The sequence below is a fragment of the Enhydra lutris genome, unplaced genomic scaffold (genome assembly GCF_002288905.1).
Source record: "Enhydra lutris kenyoni isolate GAN:26980312 unplaced genomic scaffold, ASM228890v2 scaffoldscaffold10, whole genome shotgun sequence".
NCBI classification, from domain to species: domain Eukaryota; kingdom Metazoa; phylum Chordata; class Mammalia; order Carnivora; family Mustelidae; genus Enhydra; species Enhydra lutris.
In genome coordinates this window covers 11,955,870-11,981,956 of record NW_019154094.1, presented here as the reverse complement: position 1 = coordinate 11,981,956, position 26,087 = coordinate 11,955,870, and the positions used below count along the sequence as shown (strand labels likewise).

The 26,087-nt window shown below is 45.6% G+C and overlaps 1 protein-coding gene across 1 annotated transcript in view; it reads right to left on the bottom strand.

Annotated features, from left to right (window-relative positions):
• LOC111144138 (calcium voltage-gated channel auxiliary subunit alpha2delta 3) overlaps nucleotides 1–26,087 on the bottom strand; it is an 868,443-nt gene that overhangs the window by 676,467 nt on the left and 165,889 nt on the right. The window contains exon 3 of the mRNA XM_022498297.1: nucleotides 9,568–9,684. Coding sequence (XP_022354005.1) covers nucleotides 9,568–9,684 — 117 coding nt within the window. The remainder of the gene's footprint in view (nucleotides 1–9,567; nucleotides 9,685–26,087) is intronic.

The window sequence follows — 26,087 nt, the reverse complement described above, 5'->3', positions numbered from 1 at the left end:
ACTTGTGATCTTTCTCTCTGTCAAATAAATAAATAAAATCTTAAAAAAAAAAAAAAAAAAAGGATACCGTCCAGGAAGGAAGACAGAAGGGGTAGGGAGGGCCCTCCGAGTGTGTCCAAGTGAGTTCCTGAGCCCACACCTGTCTTTGAGGTGTGCTGGGGGCCCAGCAACTAGACCGTCTCTGTGTTGTGACAATAATGCTCTAAGACGTGGTATAATTTGCCACAAACCTTGTTACAGCATAGATGCGGAGCCAGAAAAGATCCACCATGCTAACAGTAAGCAATTAAAGAAAACAAATAAAATGAGATACTACTCTGTGCCTGTAAGACTGACAAAAATCAAAAGTAATGGCCAAATGTCAGAGAGGACAGTGAAGAAAGAGAGCCTCTCCAGCCTCACAGGGGGATGCTGTCTGGAGGACAAGCTGGAAAGGATGCCAAAAGCCTTCTTTTTATTCCTAGGAATATGTCCTAATACATGCATCACATAAACGGCCAAATTTCTCTAAAAGAGTTTTCCACATCATTGCTTTTCATAGCGAAACACCGTAAATAATATCAATGGTCACCAAAAGAGAATTTCTTGATTGGAACAACCAGAATGCAGACTATTCTATAGTCATGAAAAATAACAGAACTATATATATTCACTGATGTGGAATGATGTCCACAACATATAAAATTAGTTTTGTAAAAATCAGTTGACTGGTTACAAGAATAATCCAATGTTTTAGAAGTTTATATATATATATGTGTGTGTGTGTGTGTGTGTGTGTGTGTGTGTGTATACACATATGCACAAATAGAAAAGATATCTGGAAAAATAGAAACTATGATGTTTAAAAAGAAACAGCACTTAAAAATGTCAAGTGCCGGGGTGCCTGGGTGGCCCAGTGGGTTAAGCCTCTGCCTGCGGCTCAGGTCATGATCTCAGGGTCCTGGGATCGAGCCCCACATCAGGCTCTCTGCTCAGCAGGGAGCCTGCCTGCCACCCTCCTCTGCCTGCCTCTCTGCCTACTTGTGATCTCTGTCCGTCAAATAAATAAAATCTTAAAAAAAAAATTTTTTTTAAATGTCAAGTGCCTTTTAATACCTCTTGATGCTGTGATCTTCACTTTCTCCTTTATCATTTTCTGCACATTCTTCTTTCTTTTGCAATGAATATGGATCAGGGTTTGCCTTTATAATAAACAATTGTTATAGAACTTAAGGTTTAAAAAAAAAACAATGAATATGTATAATCAGGGAAAACAAAAACTAAAACAAAGCAAATAAGGGTGAAGTGAGTTACACAGAAAATCCAAAACTAAGTCTTCTACAAAGCTTTAAAAATGGAGAGATTTTAGCCAAACAGTTAAAAATGAGACAAATAACCATGAAGCTAGCAAGCCTTTGGTACAGTGGCTCGCCCACAAAGAAGAACTCCCTCTACAGGCCAACAGGCGCAGAGTAAGCAGGAAAGCCCGTATATGGTTCACAAAGCCAATCCAACTTAAGCACAAGGCTGACGGGACAGGCTTGAGGAGACAGGAGATAAAATGTCCCCTACGAAATGTCCAGAAGTTCTCCCTTCTCTTAGCAGAAGCTCATTCCCCCCAGGAGGCAGGCGAGTAATCACTCTCAGTGTAGGTGGGAGAACAGCCCTGTGGGCCTGAGATGAGGCTCCGGTGGATACAATCTAACCTTTGTTAGAGGAAACCCAACCCCTTCTGGAGGGAAACCCAAGAAGACCACCCACGGGGTTCCTGGAGGTTGTGATCTCACCCATTAACCAAGAATGGTTCCCTGACCTCATAAAACTGGTGAATCCAGATCAGTGCTATTTTTTAAGTTTCTTCTGGTTTGAGGTTTCTGCTGTAAATTTTCTTACACATATGTATGGGGTTTTGCAACCCAGTTTGCAGAAGGAAGGAAGGGAAGGAGAGGGGAGGGAGGGAAGGAAGGAGGAGAGGAGAGGGAAGGAGAGGGGAGGGGAGGGGGGGAAGCCGAAGGAAGGGGAGGGAAGGGAAGGGGATGGAAGGGAATGAAAGGGAAAGGAAGGGAGGGGAAGGGGAGGAGAGGAGAAGGGAGGGGAGGGGAGGGAAGAAAGGGAGAGGAGAGGGAGGAGGGAGGGAAAGAGAGGGGAGGGGAGGAGGAAGAAACAAAGGGAAGGAACAGAAGGACAGAGGGAAGGGCGAAAAGCAAATAGGCCAGAAGATACAGCAACATAATAAAATAAAAGTCTTTTCATTTGTGACTTAAAACACTGTTTTTACTGTCTCAAATTGACTTCTCTTTCAGGGAACATGTTATGAAACTCTGAATGAGATGAGAAATGAACAAAGGCAGAAACGTCTTCTGGATGTGTCCAGTCGCCTCAACTGGCTGAGAACTGAAGGCCCTCCTAGCAAAGCTAGGAACATTGTCTTCCAAGACTTCCACAGCTCCTTCTGGACTGAGTATCCGAAGAGTCCTCAGGCTCCAAGAGTCCTTGTATACAGGAAGAACCAGCTGTCTTAAGAACCTTCCCTTACTTTAGAAATTTACCAACAAAATGGTTGACTTCATTTCTAACTTAATGGGTATCCTTTTGAAAATATTCCTCACCAACAATTTCCACCACGCCTGCGGGTACAGATGAGTTTTGAAGCTGGAAGTATTCATAGACTCTCCGTCACCCTTAATCTCTTCTATCACATATATGTTTGGTACCGATCATGCTTTCCTGGAGTGCCTCCTGCTCTCCATGTTTCACTGGGTATATTTACATAAAGACGTAGACGTGTTTTATAGTCATACATATGTAGACACACACCAGTCGAAAAACAGCCAGAGAAAGTTACTTTAATAGTACCCTCTAGCTTTCTGGAAGATTGGTGTAAATCTCTTCTGCAGGGGGAAGACATCCATTTTTCTGAGAAGGTAAATGTTTATTAAATGCAAATACTGATATTCGTTACCTAGGAAAAACGTCTTGCGGCATGTGGAATTTCTCGATAAAAAGCTTTCAAGTCCCAGGTTTGTACAGATAAACCCCTATCGGTGAACCGATGCGTGAATGCACCGAAATTGAATTACTGTACAACAGCAATTACTTCCCACAGTACAGCTATAATGGGAATCGGCTCGGCGGCCAACAGCAGGTAGCTATAGGAGAGGAGAGAAACCTAATATATAATCTGGTCTCTCTCAGCTTTTCCCAAGAAGCAAGGACATTTATTTTTAAGCAAAACACTCTTTTTTCAAGTACCTGATTTATCATTTTATCAATGTAAATCGGAAAGTAAGTAAAACCAGATTATTTACAGGACTGAGCGTGAAAGCATGATCAAAATGTACTCCATACTCTTATCCAAGGTTGGAAAACAACAGACTCTTGGCTTACAAAGTTTAGGGCCAAGTCGAGTTTGGTGTCTTTTCATAGTCCCCCAGAAAATTTGTTCTTTTCGACATTTCTCATTAATTGTTTGGGAGAGAAGAGGAACCTGAATGGCAAATGAAATACTTCATGTTTTACCTGATCAGCTACCCAAATAGATAGCATCCTATAATCCTCTCTCTGTGCCTGAGATGTGTTTAAGTTTGTGGAGGCCTGAACTCTGTCCAGCGTGGCAGTGAAAGCCCTGTGTATGGGCTCCCGGCCCCAAAAGTGGGAACAACTTTGAAGCTGGAAGGAGGCTATAATTCTGGCCAAGGTCGGTGCAACGAAGGCAGTGTGCCTGCCCCCAATCTGTTCCACAAGATAGAAGGCAATCACCATTCTGGAAAACTCATTCTTAGAAAGCCACTCTAGAGAGTACTAGGATACATTTATACACTCTCCAAAGTCCTTCTGTTTGTTATTTCCAGGCTTATCTACTTCTTTCTGGTAGGGCTGCTCATCTCGATTATACGGACAATTCCGCAATCACGGGATCACGACATCCCCCGGCTGTGTTGGAATCAGTCCTAAAAGTATATGCCTGGAATCAGAGATGCCCACAGTTATGCAGAACGCCTCCCTTCAGATTCTTCTCCACCTGCAGGTTTGTCTGTGCTCATTCAGAGCTCCCCGGGCTGATGATCCTGTCAGCTGTGTAATGGTGTGTGCTACTCCCAGTGGAGGACTGGATTTTTTTTTTTTTTAAGATTTTATTTATTTATTTGACAGAGATCACAAGTAGGCAGAGAAGCAGGCAGAGAAGCAGGCAGAGAGAGATAGGAGGAAGCAGACTCTCTGCTGAGCAGAGAGCCAGATGCGGGGCTCGATCCCAGGACCCTGGGATCACGACCCGAGCCGAAGGCAGAGGCTTTAACCCACTGAGCCACCCAGGCGCCCCTGGAGGACTGGATTTTAAAGACAGGAAATGCTAGGGCAGCCTGTCCATATAACGGCACCACAGAAGGCACGTCTTTTGGCTTCTCACTCCCCTCGAATCATCAGCAACTCGGGAGGAAGGGGAGCTGGGTCAAATGTGCCTCCCATCAATATTTCAGATGAGCTCTGACTGGTCACCAAGTTGAGCATTTCCAGGTGTCACTTAGGAATGAGGGTGTCTTCCCCCTCCCCCCCACCCCCCCACCCCCCGCCGCAGGGGTCCGCTGCTGGAGGAGAATAATGGGCATTACTTCCTCCTTGTCCAGCATGTGGACTGTCTTCCTTGAAATGTTAATGAACTAAAAAGCAAACTGAATCCATTTCTTGTCCATTTGTGGGGACTTCAAACTTGATAAACTGCTCGGCAACATCAATGGAGGGCTTGGTAAGCATGAATATTTTCCAACAAAGAAGGTGGGAGAGAATGCTTTGGGCACAAATATCCTGCACACAAGCAAATGACAGCATCGCTGTGTCACCCCCGCCCCCAATCTGGCTTTTAAGTTAAAATAACCTGCACGTCAACCCTCTGAGTGGGTGTGAAAAAATTATTTAAACCACCAATGGCATTAAAAAGTGCTAAAAAATATTAGTTAAGACATGCTACCATGATGATGGCACCATTATGTTAATGGCAATTATGGAAGCTAAGGTTATTTGTAATTTGCTAGGCTAGGAAAAAAAAAGTTACATATAGTCCATTACCAACCAGATGACAGAGGTTATGTAATGGGCAGGCCACTTTGGGTTTCACATTTACTCCAGACATCTGACAGGGAGAAAATAGGACCTTCTGTGATAGGATAATTGCATAGTGAAGAGTAATTCAAACAGGGGATGAGTATGATAAAAATCACTCTGATTCGACTAATCACTTGGGAAAAGTGATGGGGGAAATGATGAAATCAAGCCAGAAGAGACAGAGAAAAGATCAACATTGTTTCACAGCCAAGAGATGACAGGCTTGGATGGGCCACATCACTAGTCCTGCTCCCTCTCCCAGCAGTGATGGGCTAACTGCACCGACCTTCACAGACCGGAGCAGTTAGAGTCACTTTCTAAATCGCAACTGCCAGTCTCATAAATATTTTATAGACATCCACGGAAATTTTAACCATCCATGTTGTTTGTCAGCCAGTTCTTTCTTTCTCATGCGTGTTCCCGAGTCCTCCCACGCACCCACCGCCGGTGAGCCCTTGGCACTGGATCAGGCATGGCCAGGAAGGCACTAGGACCTCCGACCTGACTCGGGCTGCTGGGATGGAAGCTGCAGTACAGGATTTCTGGGGCATCAGAATGATGGTGCAAATTCTAAACTCCATTCTTTTCTTGGGCCATTTGAGAAAGGGGCACCTACTCCGTGGGAGGCATGGGATGGGACAGGAAAGGCCCCGGTGCACTGTGGTCCACTCTAGTGCCATGCAGCCAATCAGGACTCCACTGAAAACCCAAATGGCAAATGTTCACTTGAAGTGTTTGCTCTTCAAAAGCTCACCAATCCCAGGGGCAAAGACCAACCTTTCCTAGTTGAGGTCTCATTATCGTATGAAAAACAGTCACACCCACTATTCCTTGGCCTCCACATAAAGCAACATCCAGGGGGTCTCTCCGTGGCCACCTCCTCTCATTCCCAGTGCCACAGGGTGCATGAGTGTTGCCAGTAGCGTTGCCTGGCCCACAATGGGACCAGGTCCATCTCAACAGCAAAACTGCCTCCAAACCAAACCCCAACTTGACATACACGCCCTCTTTCCCACTTAAAGACTGGGAGCAGGGAGTGCCACATACCCCTGGACCAGTTAACCCAGATTTTATGGCATCAACTGTGTTTCCAAAGGCCCTCATACATCTACCTTAAAATACACAGTTCAGAGAACCTGGATGCCTTCAGTCTGGGTACATTTCAATCTAAATAAAGCACCTTTTTTTTTCCTTCTCAAGGAACTGCACCAACCATATCATTTTTCTTTTTAACATCATGAACTTCAAACAAAAGGTTTCAAAATTAAGTTCCTTCCTGTCATCATCCTTGAAGCTTTTTAAAGCTTTAAGACTCTCTCATTATGAAATACTTACAAACTGTAAGTTCCCTTCACCAGCAATGTAAGAGCAAACACTTACGAAAGCTTACCATTCGCCAGTCCCTGTGCAAAACACTTGGCACAGATACACTCAGAGGCACCGTAATCCTACCTGTGGGGGGCAAAAGGAATACCCCTGAGCCTGCCCATGTGACTTGGGCCAGTGACTCCCCCCTGCCAAGCCTGCATGCTCATCTCTAAGCCCATGATACAGGAACAGCATCTCCCTGCCAGGGAGGATGCCTGGGCAAAATGAGATAACATATACAGAGTGCTTACTTAGCACAGGACCTGGTGCATCGAGACTCACTAAGCACAGGGTAGTTAATCTCCTGCTCCTCCTAGCATGTCCACAGAGGTAAATGAGGAAAAGAGGTCCACTGGCCCCTTAGCTCTTCTCAACAACCTTTCAGCTGCCACGTGGGCCCCCTGCCTCTGAGCGCCAAGTCCACATTCTGGTGCTGGCTGGACCTCTATGTCATCCTGCTGTGTTGCATAAGTCCCACCCCCACCCCACGCTGGAATGCCAGGTCTGGAGGCTTCCTCATCTGTCAACTGCAGAGGCAGAAACTAAGGAAATTTGTGTCCTTTTCTGCTCTAAAGTTCTGTGATTCACAAGAAAACCCAAGTTGAAACAAAAATAGCATTTCCTTCCCTCAATTTGACAACATTGTTACGAGTATTGAAAACAAAATAAAACATTTCAATTTGGGGGGGAGGATTCAGGCAAATGAGCCCTCACCTGTCCCTGCTGCTGGAGGAACTGGGAGTCGGCAGGACCTGATCTGGGGAGAAACGTCCTTGCATGCAGAAAGAGCTGGGAAGATGAGGTTAGCAAGTCTCTGAACTGGCTTCTGCACTCAGGGATTACCCTGCAGGATGCTGAGAGCACGCCAGTGATGAAATGTGGACTTGGGTCCCTGTGCCTGGAGCCTGTCCCTCACTCCCCATGTGACCCTGGAGAAGCGACTTAACTTCTGCCTCTCTCACCTTTTTTTGTAAAAGTGGAATAATATAATCCCTCCCTCTGGGGGCTGTTCTAAGGACAAGAGAGTGCACGGAAAATCCTTAGAGGAACACCAAAGGTAGTGGTGCTGAGTCATTTGATCTATTATTAATACACAAGAAGATTCACCGCATTATTTATATCAAGACTTGCAAACAACTTAAATATCCATATTTGGAGGAACAGTCGAATCCTTCATGACACACCCATAGACTGGAAGGGGATGCAGCCATTTAAGAAAATCATTCACTAGAGTGATGCCAAGAGCAGCTCCCACTGCAATGGTGTAGAGAAGTGGAAAGAAGCTGGACAGGAAAGCAAACAGGCAACGCACCTGCAAATTTGAAAAAGAAAAACACCCAAGGACACGCATAGACTTGCAAATTTAAAAAAACTAGAAGGAAAGAAACACAAGAACACAAGCCTGACTTTCAGGTGATATTTTTCTGTTTGACATTTTTCAGTATATTCCTAAAGTTCCACCAAAGGGGCGTTCATGTTATAAGTAGAAAATAGTAATTATGGTGGGTTTCGGCGGGGGGGGGCAGCTGTTGCATTTTAATTTCAGGTTCTGAGTGTTAAATATGAATGGCGACCGTGTCTGTAAAGAATATCACTCGCTTTGGGGCCCCTGAGTGGCAGAGTGAGTTAAGCACCTGACTCTTGGTTTTGACTCAGGTCCTGATCTCGGGCCCCTGATCTTGGGATCACGGGTTCGAGCCCTGCTTGGGGCTCTGTGGTCAAAAGGGAGTCTTCTTGAGATTCTCTCTCCCTCTCCCTCTGTCTTTCCACTCTCTCTCTCTCTCTCTCTCTCTCTAAAAAATAAAACAAATGATTCCTTACAAAAAAAAAAAAAAAAAAGGATTATCACTTGCTTTAAGGTAGAGACATAGGGACACCACACAGGAATCACCATGAAGTGACCAGGGCTGGCTGTCAGAGCAGTATTTCTACAGCAAATAAGTTTTTTTTTTTTCTTCTAAGATACTTCAGAGATCCCCCCAAAACGTCTCAACTTATTTGGTTAATAATCATAGCGACAGTATGAAGCTGTCATTCACTGAGCACTGCGTAGGTGCCAGGATCTGTACTAAGTAGCTCGAAATCCTGACTATTTGATCGTCCCACAGCCTATGTGTTCTTCCCATTTACACATGAGGAAACTGAGGCACGCAGGGCAGTTTTACTGAAGGTCAAAGCTCAGAACGTGACCAAGACAGGTACTGAACCCAGGCCAGATTCACACTCTTAACTACTAAACTACAACCCTCCTCCCCTGAATCAAAATAGCACAAAAATATTTTGGAGACAAGCAGATATGTGGCACTGTCAGGCCCAAAGCAGAAATAACATGTGGAAATTTTGCTGGGCCAATGAATTGTGAGAGAAGCTCACGTAGGAAGTGGCCATTTACGGCAAAGTGCTAACTACTGAAACTGAAAGGTAAGCAGACCAAAGGTTAGAAATCAAGAACTCTTCAGATTCCAATTCTTTCCCATACTCCTGTGCCAATGTGGCACAAATGTGGGATGTTATGACATTCACGTGTTCTAAAGCAAGAACCTAAGACGCACCATTTAGTGGACAAGAAGGAACAGAGTTGGACGCCATCTTGTAAATCCAAAAAGATACATTTGGATTCATCCTGCTGACAATATGAAATTTCAGGGAGCTCCTGCTGGAGAAGACATTCATCACAATTATAATAATATTCCGAAAGAGGTGAGGAGAACCTCCAGCTTCATCTGGACTCATTCATTCCATTGAATTCTCATCTCCACATTTTGGCAATCATGGCTTACATTTTTTATAGTTGCTTAGTCGAACCACAATGTACCTTTGAATGACTTTTGGCAATGAGCGAACATATCACACAGTCACAAGCCATCCTCTGAGGCTGTATACTTGGTGGCACTTCCACTGGAGGCATAAGATTATAAGATGAAAACTGGCACCTGCACCCTATCCAGAAAGGGCATTTGTGCCCCTACTAACTGCTCTTGCTGGCTAACTAAAGAAATAAAGTGTTACCAGAACAGCTGAGGCAACGCTGATCTTTGAGAGCTGGAATCATCAATGCCAGTCGTCTGAAGGTACCTCCGTGTCTTTGGGCAACACAGAGTAGAAACCAGAGACACTTACCCGCACGGCTTCCGACTTTTTGTGAAACATCTCTTCCATGTTCTTTGCCAGCTTTTTCACCAGTTGGAGGCCGTCAATTTCTTCTATGGCAACGTCTTTCTCATACTCTTTGTATTTCTGTAAGGAGGGAGGGCAACAGGAAAGGCATAAGACACCATACCCATGATTTTGAAGCACTTCTAGTTACTGCCTCTATTGGATTTGGACGTACGGGACTGTACTTCAAAATTATTAAACCAGCTAAGGAGAAACATGAAAATTGGCTCTGGATCTCTTAGAAACTTAATGAGCACCCAGGAAAGGGAAAAAAGAAAGAAAGAAAAACCCTACAGCAATCAAACTGCTCATCATCTGTCCTCTTCAGCTCTTGAAATCAACGCTCTACACTTCCAACTTGACCACACTCAGCCTTTCTTTTGGAGGACAGGCCCAGATTCATTAGCTATCCCACAGCCAGTGCCACTAGAAACTGACTATTCCAAATGTGTCATAAAATTAAAATGAAGAAATTTAACTCGTGTGTGTGTGTGTGTGTGTGTGTTTCTCCTTGAACATCACTAACTTAATTTTTTCCTGGCCAATCACTGGGGACTTAGGGAAAATTAGTTTCAAGGCTATGACTGTAATGTATAATTATAGCAGGAGTAGGCAATCTATAATCCTTGGGCCAAATCCAATCTATCACCTATTTTTATAAATAAAGTTTTATTGGGACAAAACCACACCCATTTGTTTATATATTCAATAAGATTAGTAGTCACAACAGAGACGGGATGACCCACAAAGACTAAAATATTTACTTTCTTTTATAGAAAAAGTTTGCCAACTCATATGGTGGAATGGAAACTGAAGAAAGTCATACGGCAGAGCATCTCATAAACATTTTATAAGGAGAGAGTCCTTGCTATGGATTTTAATGTTTCACTTCAATCCACTAAATGCTCTTTGAGGACCTCCTATGTACCCTCAATGAGCTCACAGAAAAGAGAATGTACAGTAAGTACAAAAACCGTAAAAACAAATACTTTCTATATTCCATAACGGGTTCATCTGTTCATAAGAGACTGATCTGACCCATAATTTACTCAAATTCTCCAAGCCAATCTTTCATTTAAAACCTACCACACCCTAGTGACTTATCTAGCTAGTGACGTATCTAGTACAGCAGTTCTCAAAGTGACCCATGATCCGCTGAGTGTTCCCTGAGACCCTTTCGGGGGCCCACCAAGTCCTCCTTTTCCCCAACAGCACATCTACATGAAGCTAGATTTTCTTCCTAGATTTCAAAAAATCACAACAGACTTAACACAGAAGCAGATACGAGGATCCACCTGTCTTCTCTTTAACCATTAAAAAGACTGCCCCCCCCCACCAAAAAAAGTGTCACTCCACTTTTTCTGTTTGTTTGTTTTGGAAAATACAGTTATTTTTCATAAAGCACCTATTTATGATAACCGTGTTTTTATGCCTGAATTAATTTTTAAACGTTTGCATTTTAATTTCTAACACGCATTTTAATTTCTAACACATTGTTAATAGATGCAACCCCCATGAGCAGAAGCCCTTGGGGGGTCCTCAGTATTTTGTAAGAGTGTGAAGGGATCCTGAGACCCAAAAGTTTGGGTTAACTAGAGATTTAGTTGTGTTCCCATGGGAAAGAAATATTGTTTATTAGTAAATACCTCCCAAGTGGAGTTTGAATACTTTCAGTGTTGACAGAAATCCCTTTCATTTGTGTCGCTAATGAAAGGCTGAGGAACTGAAACTACTGGGGCCTTGATATTAACCCTTACTTGTTCGGAGAACCGGAACCTCTTACTAACCCCTCACTGCCACCTCCTACTTAGAAAAAATGAGGGGCTCTACATCTTATCTTGTCTCTAAAGACCTTGAGAGTCAGTTTTGAAGTGGAAAATGTAATGGCTTTTTAATGGAAAGATCACTGTTACAGTAAAAATTTGTGTTTTCTCCCCATTTCCCCTTCTTTACTTTAAAAAATGTAAACTGAGAGGAGACTGTTTTTCCTTGCCCAGAGGAAGGGTGTGTGTGTGTGTGTGTGTGTGTGTGTGTGTGTGTGTGTATGTGTGTGTGAGCACTTCCCTTCTGAGCTCAGATGTCCAAGGCCACTGAGGCAGTAATACTGGGTGTCTTAGAGAGAGAAGAGGAGGGTTTGAGGACAGAGAGAAGGACCTTATGGGAATGAACATAAGAGAGAATCCTTCCAACCCCTGAGACTCCAGTGAAAGCCCTGGTATCTGAGGGCATTCTGCCTAGAGTTCTCAGAGCCGGGCACTGACAGAGCCGATGTGAGAAGGGCAGGAAGGGACTCCCAGACTGGGCATCGGGGCCTCCGGCTGAAACGTTGGGCCTGAGGACTTGGTATTTCTGAGAATTAAGGTGAGCCTAAGGAAATATACAAAATGTTATTCTAGGCTGCCTGAGTCTGGACCAAGACAGACATCTGCTACATTATTCGTAGGACGCTCCGAGCTGCTCCACATTGTCAATGGACTACGGGTTGTAAATGACACTCTGGGACACCCTGTGCTCCTCTCCTGGCCCTGTAGCTTGTGTGGCCTGGGAGACAAGGACATGTCCTTGTGCTCACCCAGCAGCCCACAGCAGACAGTCACAGGACTTCTCTGAATGAGGCTCACTGCAAAACCATTTCAATGTTACAGTATTAGGAGGGTGCAAGTAGGGACGCAGCTACGTTATTCTGGGACCCATAATGGTGACTGACCTATTTACCCCTTGAGAGGTTGACTGGGTGGGCTTGAGATGTGGAGCTCTAGCCAGACCAACCATGGCTCAAGCTAACAGCGTCCTCTGGCGTGTGAATAAAACTTCAAGGACAATCACTGGAAATGTTCCCTAAATTCGTATGCAAGCCAAGGTCTTTGGAGCCAAAAATCCTGGGGGTTCTCTGCTGCCTGCCAGATGTGTTCCAAAAGCCAGCAGCTAAGGCCAGCCTATACCCAAGGCAGATTCACTACCCAAACTACCAAGTTCAAGAAGTGAGTAAAACAAAACAAAATGGCCAGTCTAATATTTACAGAATCGATATAGTAAGTCTCTGTCTTAAGTAATTCTGTAATGAAAGGTGATCTAGAGGCATAAGATAAAGAAAAAGAAAATGCATTTCACAATTAGCCTTTACCTGAATCTTCTGGTTTCTAGATAGGGCCCCATTATTCTGGTCATATCCATTCTTACCTGTATTTTTCCTCTAGAAAGGAATTCATTTATTTCACTATAACCATCCCCCAAGTTTTCAGTGAGATCTCCCTGCAGCCTGTCTTCCTATGAGTCTGCTCTGTGAAAACGAGCCAGTAACTTTACAGGGGGCTAGTCTCCCAGGCCTACTTGTGCCTGGTGACCTAGCTAATCAGAATCTCAATGCAAACCTCCTTGCCAAGCTAAAGACTCCAGATCTGGGACAAATGAAACCATTCACCGGTTCTAGTCCTCTGCCAGCCGAAATCCTCTCCCCCCAGGACCTGCGGCAATGGGTCCTCCTTTGCCAATGAGCCAAGCCTGTACTACTTTCTCCCCACTCCGGGGAAGTTATCCCATAAGCAAAAATCATCCTGCTTTTCAAGATGTGTTAATGCCTGTTGGAATGGGGTTGAACAGCTTAATGCCTTACTCTTACCAGGAAATGTTACACTTTGCTGGAATCAAGAAATTGAAGAACAGAAAGAGTAACACAGTGATAGCCATTGGTCAAATGCAAGCCCTTAATGGCTTGGGATGGTCATAGCCACCCAGAACCTTTAAAAATGTGCCTAGTGTACAAAACCAAGCAAATTTTTTTTTTTTTTTTTACCTCCAGCAACCAGATAAAGGAAGCTACAACGGTACAAAAGAATTCCACAAAGCCATCCCAAATTGTGTACAAGAACCTAAGAAGTGTACACACACAGTATGTTACAATATGTTACAGACAGTAGTCCGTAACTTTTTGTTTTAAATTACTAATCTGCTGTATACACCCATACCCAGGAACACCATGCTAGAAGGAACATATGCCAAATGTTCACAGCTGGCCATATGATCGCCAAGGATTTTTCTCTTTCTTTCTGTGTTTACCTGTATTTCCTAATTTTTACAATGAACATACTATTTTGGAAATTAGAAAATATAAAAGTTGTAGTTATGTGCAAATAGCATATGGGCACCTAATAAACAGATTTCTTTAGGGAAATGTGGTCCCAATTAGAATCTGTGTAATTAAGCAGCATGTCTTCATTAGCAGAGCCTAAGGAAGTCGGTAAAACAAGTCCTCCATGTACCACAGGCTCAGCATGGTGCCGGAAGCTTTTCACATATTAATTTGTCTAATCCTCACAGCCACAGCCAACCCAAGAGGTAGGTATTATCCCCAAATTGCAGACGGGGAACTGAGGCACAGAGAGGCTTTAGACAGTAGTTGGACGTCAAATGGTTAGAGTGAGCATTTAAACCCATTAAGGTCTGACTTCTAATCGCTAGGTTTTTTGAACTCAGGGGGTAAGGGACCGACAGTCCAAACATTTGCAAATTTGTTTCAGAGGGCCCATTTCACTGCCTTCATGACCCGTCTTGTTGTTCTTGTCGCCAACGGTGGCTAGGACGCACCAAGAGAGTCAATTACCAAAAGCCAGAGACAGCACCTGTTCAAGGAGTGCGGCAGCTGCTCCCACAGCTGGGGCACACCGGACGTCGCAGCAGAGGACTCTGTCCCTCCGAGGGCCACTGAGGGGCTTGGCTTGGAGCCTGGCCTCAGAGGAGCAAACATAGCTCCTGAGAATAAAAACATCCAGAGAGAAAAGAGCAAGCCCTCTCTGAAAGGAGATGTGGAGCCTTAATTATAAATCACTCCCTGGCTGTGTTTGAGCTACAAAATGTCTTTTGTTCTCCAAGGTACCAAGAAAGACCTGGAGGCAAATCACCCACACTCTTCTTCCCTCAGGATTTGCCTCCCCCCACTGCTGGGTAGGCAGTGGCGCTTTCTTTCCTAAGGCTTCCAGGAGTGTACTAGCAATTTTCTCTGCTTCATAAAACAGCAGCAGCCCTTCAACCAGGAAAAGAAGTCAGGAAGGAATCAGCAGGCCCCCGTAAACACAGAAAGGAAGGCAGAAGAAAGGACATACAGGCGATACCGCAGCACCTCATGAAAGAGTCAGGCCAGTCGGGATTTGAATCCTGTCCCCGGCACGTGTCACTTCTATACTGTGTCTCCTCTCTACCAGGCAAGGTACTAGGCACAAGCAAAGTTGAAGAAAGCTGGTGGTCTGTTGGTCAGGAGTGTTCTGATGAGTGAATGGGCTGAGAAGATACAGCATCATGGTAAGTGCCCTGATGGGGTGGTCAAGGCAGTGCCTCCCTGCTTCCTGGACCCTTAAATGGATGACAGGGTTGGGAAGTGGGGAGACAAAACAGGGAACATGCCAGGCAGAGGGAATAGCAGGGACAGAGGTTCAGGGGCAAGAGGCTGTCTGGGGCTCAAGGAACTACCCCCTGTTCCACTTCACTGGTGCGCAGATGCCCAAGGTAGGGACTCTACTGAGAGCCGAGGCCAAAGAAGTTAGCGGGCCAGGCCATTAGGGAATGGGTTAGGATTAAGATTTTGGACCTTCTCCTGATTTGGGTAGGTGGGTGGGGTATGGAGGTGGGTGGGTTATGGAGATAGGCAACAGTCAGAGCCATGGAAGGGTTCAAGGGTGGGAGGGACTCGGTAATCCCATGTGTGCTTTTAGAGAAACCTCAGTGTGCAGAAAGGGTAGGAGGGAAGAATACCAGATGGAGAAAAGGAGCTGAGGGGCCTGAGTGGTCAGGATTCGGGAGATGGCATGGTGGGGAGGCCACAAGGGTCAGATCCCTTCCAGGGCTCCCTGGAAGACATCGAGAGGGCTGACAGGGGGACACCACAGCAGTCTGGGCTGGCCGGCTGGCTGGCCATGTCACTGAACCTCCGGGGCCTCGGTGTCGTGAGTCAGAGCACCAGGGATCACGAGGCCCTCTTCCAGGGCCTGGGGAGTCGGGGTGGGAGAAGGACATCTGTGAAAGCCCCAGCACAGAGCCTGCACAGAATGCCCACTCCAAATCCTCAAGCTCTGGTGTTTCCCTCTTGGCCCTTCTGCCACAGAGGATTCTAGTGAGTGCTGTATGTTCGTGCTAACCCTTCCCGAACTGAAGCTCTTAATGTAAGAGACTAATTCCAACAGGTTGGCTGAGGACACCGGTATACTTCAGTTGGCCGCGCCCAGCCTCTGGGCTGCCCCCGGGCTCAAAGTAGTGGCCAGAGAGAGACCGGAGCCCCACAGCCCAGACCGGGGTGGAGGCAGAGCACGGCCCTTCCCAAGAACACCTCCCTGCGTTCATAACACAGAAGGAGGGCAAGCTGGGGACTTTTTCTTCCCTCTGTCACAAGAGAACATCTGAAGCTTCCATACCTTCTGTTAGCAGAATCAGCATTTGGCAAGAAATCGTGTGATGAGCCAAGAACATTCATCATTTGAGAAGGGAGACACAGAAATGCATTATTTCTGCAGCGTCTCTTTTGCCAGATCATTTCACACAAACACCAGGAAGAGAAAAGCACTACTTCACTGTCAGAACACTTAATGCTGTTCATACATTTGGGTCATTTTTTTCCTACGTGATGACTGCGTATCTAGAAGTGAGTCACCTGGAACAGACCCTAAAGAGGGGACTCCGGTCCGGAGACTTCTGGCCAATCGCAGTTAATTGGGATAAAAGCCAAACACGGGAGAGAGGCTCCGAGTACCTCTGCGGCTACAGCAGGAACAAAGTGCCTCCCGCTGAAGATGGATGCAGGCATTACATTTAGCAAAGAGCTGCTGCATCTGAACATGGTCTCTTGGCCGAATTTTCTCAGCAAAACCTGAAATTATAGCTCTAGATCCAGCATCATTAAATCACTAGATGAAGACCGACAGAAGGTCCAGGGGAGGAGATGGCAAAGCAAAGACCTGCCCATCCCCAAGTGAGAATCTGGGGAGCCTGCCTCAACGCCCATGACGTGAGAGAAATGGTGAGAAATCGGCCTGCTTCTCCATCCCTCTCCTAAGCCTCCAGCACTTCCCTGGAAACCCCCTGACCCTGATCCCTGCAATAAACCCTGTCCCTGGGAAACTCTGGAGACAGGCGTAACCCAGAACCTGAAAGGTGGCTCGTTCACATAAGAGCTGAAGATACTTCATGTTCCTACTTTAAGGTTCAATTTTCGATCTTATTCTCATCCCTTCTAGCTCTGAAGGAGCCACAATACAGAAGCTGAACTCATTAAACCCATCATTTAAATAAGGATCACACCAACACACACACACACACACACACACACACACGGAACCTAAATTGAACTCACTGCTATTTTCATTCATCCAACAAATATTTGGAAATAGCCTACCATGTGCCAGGCGGGTGGAGGGAACAGGGGACTATTGGCAAACACGTGTATTCCCTGGGGGTAGACAGAAGCCTATTTGTGGCCCATTTTGTTAAAAATAGGTAATAAGCAAGTTGGAACAGAGCTGCCTGGATCATCTCTATCTAAACTTGAGCCCTGATATCCCACCTGGCCATTCCACATAGTTCTCCTTCCAAGGTCACACCTGTGTGCCGTGCAGGTTGATCACATCTGCCATCTGTGGGAAGGCATTGTGTGTCTTCTACTGAGTGCGTGACAGTCTATAAAGCACAGACATATATTTCTCCTTGAGTAGGGAGGGTTGAGGACGAGGAGTTATGGGCAAATCAACAGTTCTATAAACAGTGAAAACTTGGCCAGGAACAGGAAGGACATCACAGTCACCAGGGAGGTAAAAGGTTCCAGGGAAGGATATAAAACAATGAATTTGCCAAGGGGCAAAGAAAAGGGGATGACCGTACACCAGGTATAATTCCCTTCCTCCTGGGAAATGAAGCCTATGAAATATGCTATTAATCTCCCGAGACAGTCATGAGCCATCACAAGGTGGCTGATAAACAGAGGCAGGGCATCTGTGATCAAGGCTTGGTAGACAGTGGAAACAAGGGTAGGATGAGGAGAAGGGGTAGAAGGGGAGGGGAAAGTCTCTTTACATGTGTGTAAACTCATGAGATACCCCTCCAACGGGGAGAAGGTGATGCAGTTCCTGCTCTGTCTCATTCCTAGCAGAGGTGGCTGACCACGAGGGGATGGGTGGGAAAGAATCCCCATGGATTTTGCTGGAATATTACTGATTTGGAACCTAGTAGCAGCATCCTGCTTGGCTTAGAATCACTGGCTGGGGTTCAAGATACAGGAAGATCAACAACAGGCATCCCATTTGCTAGGCAGCTTGGTAATTTGCTAAGAGCAGGGACTTTTCAGCTAGGCACACTAAGTTCAAGCGTCACCACTCACTAGCTATGTGACAAGCTGCTCAGCCTCCATCAGCCTCCTTTCCTTCATCAGTAAACGGGATGACCTCAGACCTCACAGTGTGCTTAGGATGATTAAAGGGGGTCAAGTGTGTAAAGTACCCAGCAGAATGCTGGATATGGCGTAGTGCCCTCCCAAATGGTGATGGTGTTGGTGGAGGTGGTCATAAATTCTGACATTTGTTCTATAACATCTGAGAATGGTCATTCTCTTGCCTCAACCAGAAGATACTCTGAACCAACGTTCACAGTCTAACTGATGATCTAGCCCTGAATGGTGCTCTGGGCAATGGTATTTTTCAAATACATTCCCAAGGCACTGAGGGGGTCTTCAACAGTAACTCTTTGGGGAATGGCTCCCTGCTGGCAGGAACCGGATGCTAGAAGTCTCTATTTACACAGAAGAAATGACAGTTTTTAGATATGGCACTAAAGGTGTTGCAGTAAAAACTAATCATCTACAATTTTTGGATTCTCTCCTTATAGGCAGTGTCATTTTCTTATTATGACATAAATGTACTTAGTATTCCTCTCGACTCAATTATTGCATACAGAAGTGTCATTTCAAAATACAACACTCCAAAGCAATTATGTTTCTAAGTAAATATATTTCCAAATCCTTTAAGCTGATGTTAGGAACGCTTCTTCTTAACCATAACAACGAACCTAACTGAATGCACGGAACTGTAGGTCACAGAGGAATACTTTTCTATTTGAAAATGGAAAGTGCCATTTTGTACGAATAATTCTGTTTCACATAGGTAACTCCAATCAAGGGTCTCCAAGGTCCAAAAACCACCCACAATTCATCCGGTGCTCTTCCAGATCTAGGTAGGTGGGGAAAATCTTTACAGAATGCAGTTCTTCTCTGTTAAAGCCATCAGAATAAGAGACCATTTGCAGGAGAAGTAGAGACCCTAGGGAGGAAGGAACGAAGGAGAAAAGATGGGGTACCGCATTACAACCCAAAGAACAAACAGAGGGTGGGGAGGAAGCAGCTGGGCTCTAACCTCTGCAGGGCTGTGGCACGTGGACACCACCTATGGGACCTGGACAACCACCTGTAAGCAGTTCTTGCTCCACGGGGAGAAAAGCACGGATACGGGCACCACTGAAGGGAGCAGAGTTTGCTCAAAATGTTACTAACATCCTCCAGCTGGGAGATGGAGGTCTTGGTCTGGTCTAAATGACTTCTCCAGGTGCCTCCTGGTCCTCACCTCAAAGGAGCACTACCGCGGGAGTTACCGGGGCCCCCTGGCCCTCATGGCCCTAGCATCCTTGTTCCCCACTTGCTTTCTGGAGTGCCCTCCTAAATCACAGGGTTCCAGGGACACTACCCTTCAGAGCAGCTGGCTTGGCGGTGGGTGGTCTCTCACAGATTTCTAGTACTCTTGTATTGTCAGGTCCTGAACTGAAAGATGGATATCTCTCCTCTCCCTGCTTTACTGTCTATATGCCTTTTTTTTTTTTTAACCTTGATAAGTCTCATAAGCTTTTACTGTTCAACACAGTCAACTGGACAAATGTTACTGATACATTTTAGCTCTGGAGATAAAACTGAGTGTGAGTGTTTCATTCGATTCCTGTTTTACACAAGGGGAGTTCAGTCAGAGGCAAGCTACAAAACCAGCTGTTGATACAACCATCCTTGCCCAAGCGTGGTGACGTTCTATACTGCTTTAAAACAGGGAGTCATCTTCCTACTGAACAAAACCAAATGATCTTGAGGCTTCTTAAAAAAAAAAAAAAATCCAATTCCTGAGTATTTTCTGGATTACTGCATGGGATCTGAGGCTCTGAAATGCACATTTTTATGCTGTACCTACATCCTCACAACACTAAAAGCCAAAATAATGACTACAGGTCCACATGTGTTAGAGAGGAATAATTTCATTGTATGCATTTATGAGTGCATTTTATATACACCAGCAAATTTAAACACAGCCAAACTGCAAATAATAAAACATTACTTTACAAAGCCCGGATGACTTGAAATAGATTATTTTCTCCAGCCTACTCTTTCCAAACACATTTTTCTGGTGTTCTAATGTAAAATAATTCACCCGTCTTGCTCCCCAAGGATCCAAGGGAATAGCAACAATGACAATAATTTTTTTATTATTATTATTATATAATTTATTTTTAATAATAACCAGCACTTAACTTCGGGTCAGAGAGATACAGTTCCCTCCCATTCTACAGGTTAGGGACTGAGGCACAGAGAGATTAGCCAAGTTACCCAGGTTACACTACCAGTACATGGTTGTATCAATTATGGGAACAGTAGCCAATATAACAAAAATATCCCCAAGTCTCAGTGGTCTCCGACAATAGACATTTATCCCTCACTCCTACAGCCACCCCACCCCATCCTTGCCTGCAGCCTTCCACATGGTGATTCAGGGACCCAGGATCGTCCCATCACGTGTCTCTGTTCTCCCCCGGGCCTTGGAGGCTTCAGCAAGCAGGTGGGGAGTGAGGGCGAGGAGAAGACACACCTGCTTCCTCAGCCGGGAAGCGACATGCTGCCACTCTGCCCATGTTCCAGGAACCCTCGTGAGCTGCTGGGCCCAACCCAATGTACCAGGGTGCAGGAAAGGGAACTGGAGGCTGGGGAGCCATGTCCAGGCTCTAAGGCCACACCATGGCAATGGAGGCCGAAATCATCCAGGACCTGCGAGCTGTCTGTGCTGCTGTCCCAGAGCCGGGACTCGAACCCAGACAGCATGGCCTTGGAGTCTATACTCTTAACCACCACACTTCAGTTGAAAAGCTTGATAAGCTGTAGGTAGAGGAAACCTTCGATTAAAATTTGGCCGGGAAGCATCTGCAGGATGGATAATTTAGAGCTGGGACAATCAAGTCACCATCTACAGAAAGGATAATATGATCCAATCACTTGTGTGTGTAATTACGGTCAGGCTCGGATGTTAAAGGCCAAGATATGCAATCCAGAAAGGAACACATTATAAACAATTCTTAGACCTTCTGTCTGATTTCCTTAATCCCCACTCAAATAAAACTGCTATTTGAGTAACATCAGTGACCTTCTCCAGCGTGCGGTATGAGTTGCCTAGGAGCCACAAAAGTTAATTGGTTTAACTAAAGTCTCTTTAATTCTATATCCAAGATGTCCTGAAAATCGAAGGCAATCGATGAATGAGTCTGCGAGATCCGTAACAAGCTTAGAGCTAATACTATTTGCAGCTACTCAAGTGGTTTCTGTACTTACAGAGCCAGAAGCCGGAATGAAGGTTAGGACCCTGCAGCGGAATAGAACTTTAACTCCATCCATCCCAAGCTGAACAGAGAGGTCCTGGTTTACGGCGCAGCTGGACCCTAGCTTTTCCTGGGGGAACGTGGAGAACTGTGGTGGGACCATGGCCAATAGTATGAACCTGCTCTCCGTCCTACTGAAAGGAAGAGCTGAAAACTCAGTCTCCCCTGTCCAAAGGGAGGGAGGAGATTCTGTTACCGGATGCTGACATCAGAAGCTACGAGAAAACAGTCCACAGCACCAGCCTCCTCCCTGCAAACATACCCTTACCTCATGTGTGCCCAGAGGAGCTGCAGGAGGTCGCAGCAGGGGACACCCCATTTTATCCACCATAAACAGTGTCCAAAAATGAAGGTGTTAGAGCAGAGCCGCCCCGATGCTGAGATGCAAAGCAGAATCGGAGCCATCAGGGGTTCAGCTGTCCCTCACTGCAGAATCCAGAGATTTCCTGACATACTTCCCCAAGCCCAATGCAGAGCACTCCTCCCCAGCATCTTTCAGTTCACGCTGTTAGAATCCGATGGGAACTTAGAAATGTTCTAACTCAAACGCTTCCTGAGGCTAGGTGGGTCGTACCCAGTAAGGGAATGAAGCTGGGCTGGAGCCTTTGGCAAAGAGCAGAGCTTCTGTCCCATCCTTCAATGGTGGCTACTTTTCCACTGCTGCTGATCTTTGTGGGGTGAGGGGCAGCCAGTGAGCCCCCAACCTTCCATGTGTTAAGAGGTGCCAGCAATCTATGTTTCATATGAAATCTGTCGCTGAACCTGCTTCTTTGAACACTCTGGGACCCAGATACCAACCGTGTCTCAGCATCTTCCTCATACACCTTCACGTGAGGAGCCCAAGACAGAAGAACAGGGCTCCCCTCTCCCGTAGGCAGAGATGTGCTGGAGGGTGTGGATGGTTTCCTGGCATCTGCCACTAACTCCTAAAGCAGGCGCTGCTACAATCTTTACTATAATATGAGTGGGAGGCACCAAGAGGGCGGCTGCTAGCCTGGGCCAATAAGGGACAGATGTCCACCTCCTGTCTTCCCAGCATCCCAGCCAGTGCGGACAGAGCCAGGGTCCTCCTCACCGTTTGGGTCACCTGATGCCGGCTTCCCTGACAGACAGCCCCCCACCAACTTACAGCCAGAAGCACTGGATTCCTCGGGCATTCGGGGTTGCTAGGCATGGAGATAAAGCCCTAAAACTGAGGAATCTAGACAGGCGGAGAGAAGCCCACACATTATTCCCGAAATAGGGTTTTTTTCTGTGGTGGTTTGAAGAATTCTAGAGTCCTGGGGAATGTTAACTAAGATTTCCATTTCTCTCTCTCTCTCTTTCTCACACACACACTCCCTCCTTCTTTCTCTTTCTTTCCCTCTTGCTCTCTCTCACACACACAAAATCACTATGCTACCAGTATTTTTTCTCCTAAGATGTACATAGGAAAATATAAGGAAATTAACCAATACATCCATTTTATTCTTATCAACATGCTATGAAGTGCCTTTAAGATGCGGATTTGGGGTGGTTGGGGGCGCTACTCTGGCATCTGGTGAATCCCACTGACCCCTTCTCAGAATGATACTTTTTTAAAAAAATATTTTTATTTATTTATTTACTTGAGACAGAGAGAGAGAGAAAAGGGGGAGGGAAGGAAGGGGCAGAGGGAGAGGGAAAGGAAGTTCCCCACTGAGCAGGGAGCCCAACATGGGACTCAATCCCAGGACCCCAGCATCATGACCTGAGCCAAAGACAGACACTTAACCAACTGAGCCACCCAGGTACCCTGGAAGGAGACCTTTCAAAAAGAAAAGAAAACACACAGGAAAGAAACCAGTTATACTGAAATTCAGTTTTCAAAATGTCTACAACATAAATTTGTGATGCGGTAATGTCGGTCTTTCTTCATGGGCTCATGGAATGGCAAGATCTCGTAGTGAGTCTGTAGCCGCCACATGCCCAGTGCCAAGGCCTGAGTGCCCGTGGCAAGGAGCTGCCTGCATCAGCTCTGGTACGATATGAAGATATCTGTGCTTTCCGGCAGTGACAAAGTCACAGCCACCATTGTGGCTTGTTATCTACATTTCTAAGATAAAGTCATACATTACGGTTAGAGGTTAGTAAGAATAAAAGATGTCTCTTTTTCCCACCTCAGTTCAGAGCCCCCTGTGCTCTTCCCAAGGCATGGACACAGGTTCAGCGCCCCTATACACTCCCCAAGAACAGCAAGAGGTCCCAGAAAATGTCAGTCAATGTATGGAGGGTGAAGGGCATTTGCCTGTTGACTGCTAGTCTCTGTCACGTGGACCGTCCGGTCACTAACACACATTCACAATCCAATGTAAGATTTCTCTATATTAAACATATACATCAAATTGTGGACATTTCCTGCAATAATTAATTCTCCCAGATGGGCCTACTGTCTGTGTAAGTGAAGCTCGTAGTTGATGAGTTTCTCTGGGTGCTCTGTCAATAAACGATGATTTCTCAAATGTTTCGGGGAACGGTAAACACCAAACTGGAAAAAATATTTATCTCAGTCCATGGTGTTAGAGCAGAATTGATGGGCACAATCATTTTCTTCCCTTTATACCACTGGGTTATTAGAATTCTTCACAAAGACCATACATTCATGTATTATTTGTGTGATTAAAAATATATAAAGTGTGGAGTTCAAAGAAATTTAGTAATCACTGGCATAAAAGTATAATAAATGTCTCATAACATGCAAAGAGAAATATGACTAACTCAGAAGGCTACACTTGAGACATAAATTAAACAACCCACTGAACAAGCCCAGACTTTCCCCACAGCTACTAGATGTCCATATCAAAAAATGGTTCACCCATTGTCTGCCATCAGAGAAATCTGCTCATCAAATAATGCTAAGTGGGGGCACCTGGGTGGCTCAGTGGGTTAAAGCCTCTGCCTTCGGCTCGGGTCATGGTCTCAGGGTCCTGGGATCGAGCCCCGCATCAGGCTCTCTGCTCAACAGGGAGCCTGCTTCCCCCTCTCTCTCTCTGCCTGCCTCTCTGCCTACTTGTGATCTCTCTCTGTCAAATAAATAAATAAAATTCTTAAAAAAAAATAATGCTAAGTGAAGTGCGTTATGTTTATAAACTAAAGCTATGTCAAAACCCAAAGCATAAGACAGTGGGTGGGGCCACCAAAAAATTCTTAAGACCATAGCTGGGGTATGGTGGCAGAATTTGGGTTCAATTTTTCCAGTTTTCTAAATTTGTTAAGTGATGCTGCTTTTAAAACAGGAAGAAGCAAGGTCTGAGATGGTGAAAAAGAGAAAGTAAGGGTGGATTCAAGTCCAGGAAGGCTGGCTCCAGAACCGAACCCAAGTTCTGGTAAAATGAGAATTTTTCTTATTATGAAAGTAAAATGTTCTCACTGTAGGAAGAACTATCAGAACATGGCTAGAAGCAAACAGAAAATAACAACAAAAAGAAAACCCTTAATCCCACTTCCCCCAAATACCATGATTTACTTTGTGGATTATATCCTCACAGATTTCTTTTAATGTAAAATTATAACTGTTTCTTTCTAATCACAGTGAGATCATTCTATAGATGACAATGGGATATGTCTTCTCATTATTCCTTCAGGAGGCTTAAGCCCAAAACAGTTCATCCTTTGGACCACCAAAATAAAGAAGGGGAGTGTTCAAGGGTCTGATAACCCCAGGACCTTCACCGGGTTACACTGCAGCCCTTGGGGTGGATGTGGTCAAAATAATACAATATGGGCCTGTCACAAAAGAGGAGAGGTACGTTTAGAGCAGTGGTTCTCAATGTTTCCCCAGGAATATCTAGTAGCGTCTGGAGACGTTTTGGGTTTTCACAACTGAAAGCAGGTGGGAGGAGGAAGCTGCTCCTGGTGTCCAGTGGTACAACCAGGATGTAGCTAAACATCCTACAAAGTACAGAATCGTCCCCACAACAAAGGATTATCCAGACAAATACGTCCGTGTGCAGATGCTGCTAAAGCCTGGGTTAGAGAATTGTTTTCAATACTGAATGCATACAACACAAATCCTAATGACCATCAAGCCCAATCTCCCTCCAAAAGGGGAACTTCTATCCATCTGGACAAGGGGCCCCTGGACCCTTCCAGGGAGGCTCCTGCGGCCTCATGGCTGGGTAGTGCCAAGCAACAGAAAACACACTCAACTTGAACTCTCTCGGCCCCTCTGTACACGGCTGCCCTTAGAACCCAGTTGTGCCGTACAAACCAAGTCTCATCCTGGCTTGACATATGGTAAGAGAGATGGGGAGGCCATACAGCATAGGGGTAAGACCATGGACTGCCTGGATGGGAATCCCAAGTCTACCACTTCCTCTCCACTTCCTCTCCATGGGCCCTTGGAGAAGATGTCACAGCTATCCCCTGCTTCAGTCTCTTCATCTGAGAAATGCGGGGTTGATAATACCAATGACCTCATGGGGTTGCTATGACCATGACAGGGGCTTCTTTCTATATAGTCTTTAAAGCAGGGCTTGGCATCATCTGTTGCCTGGGTCACCTGTTTTTTCAGGGTAAACATACTCCCTGTGATCTCTCAGGGAACAATGACTCCTCTTAACCCCCTGTTTGTCCCTGTTCCTCCTCAAAGTTGCAGCCTGCACCTTCTGTCTGTACCCCTCAGGTCTGGTCTGACTGCTGCAGGGCCCAGGGCAGCACTGTCTTCTCTGCTCTACCCCATCAGCGCCCTCACAGCCCCTGGGACAGCACTAGCTCTAGGGAAGCCACTGGCCTCACCATGTTATGGCCCCGTGTGGGCACAGGGCCGGCCCGCCAGAAAACAGGTGAGCTGCACGCAACTTCCAGAGACAGGT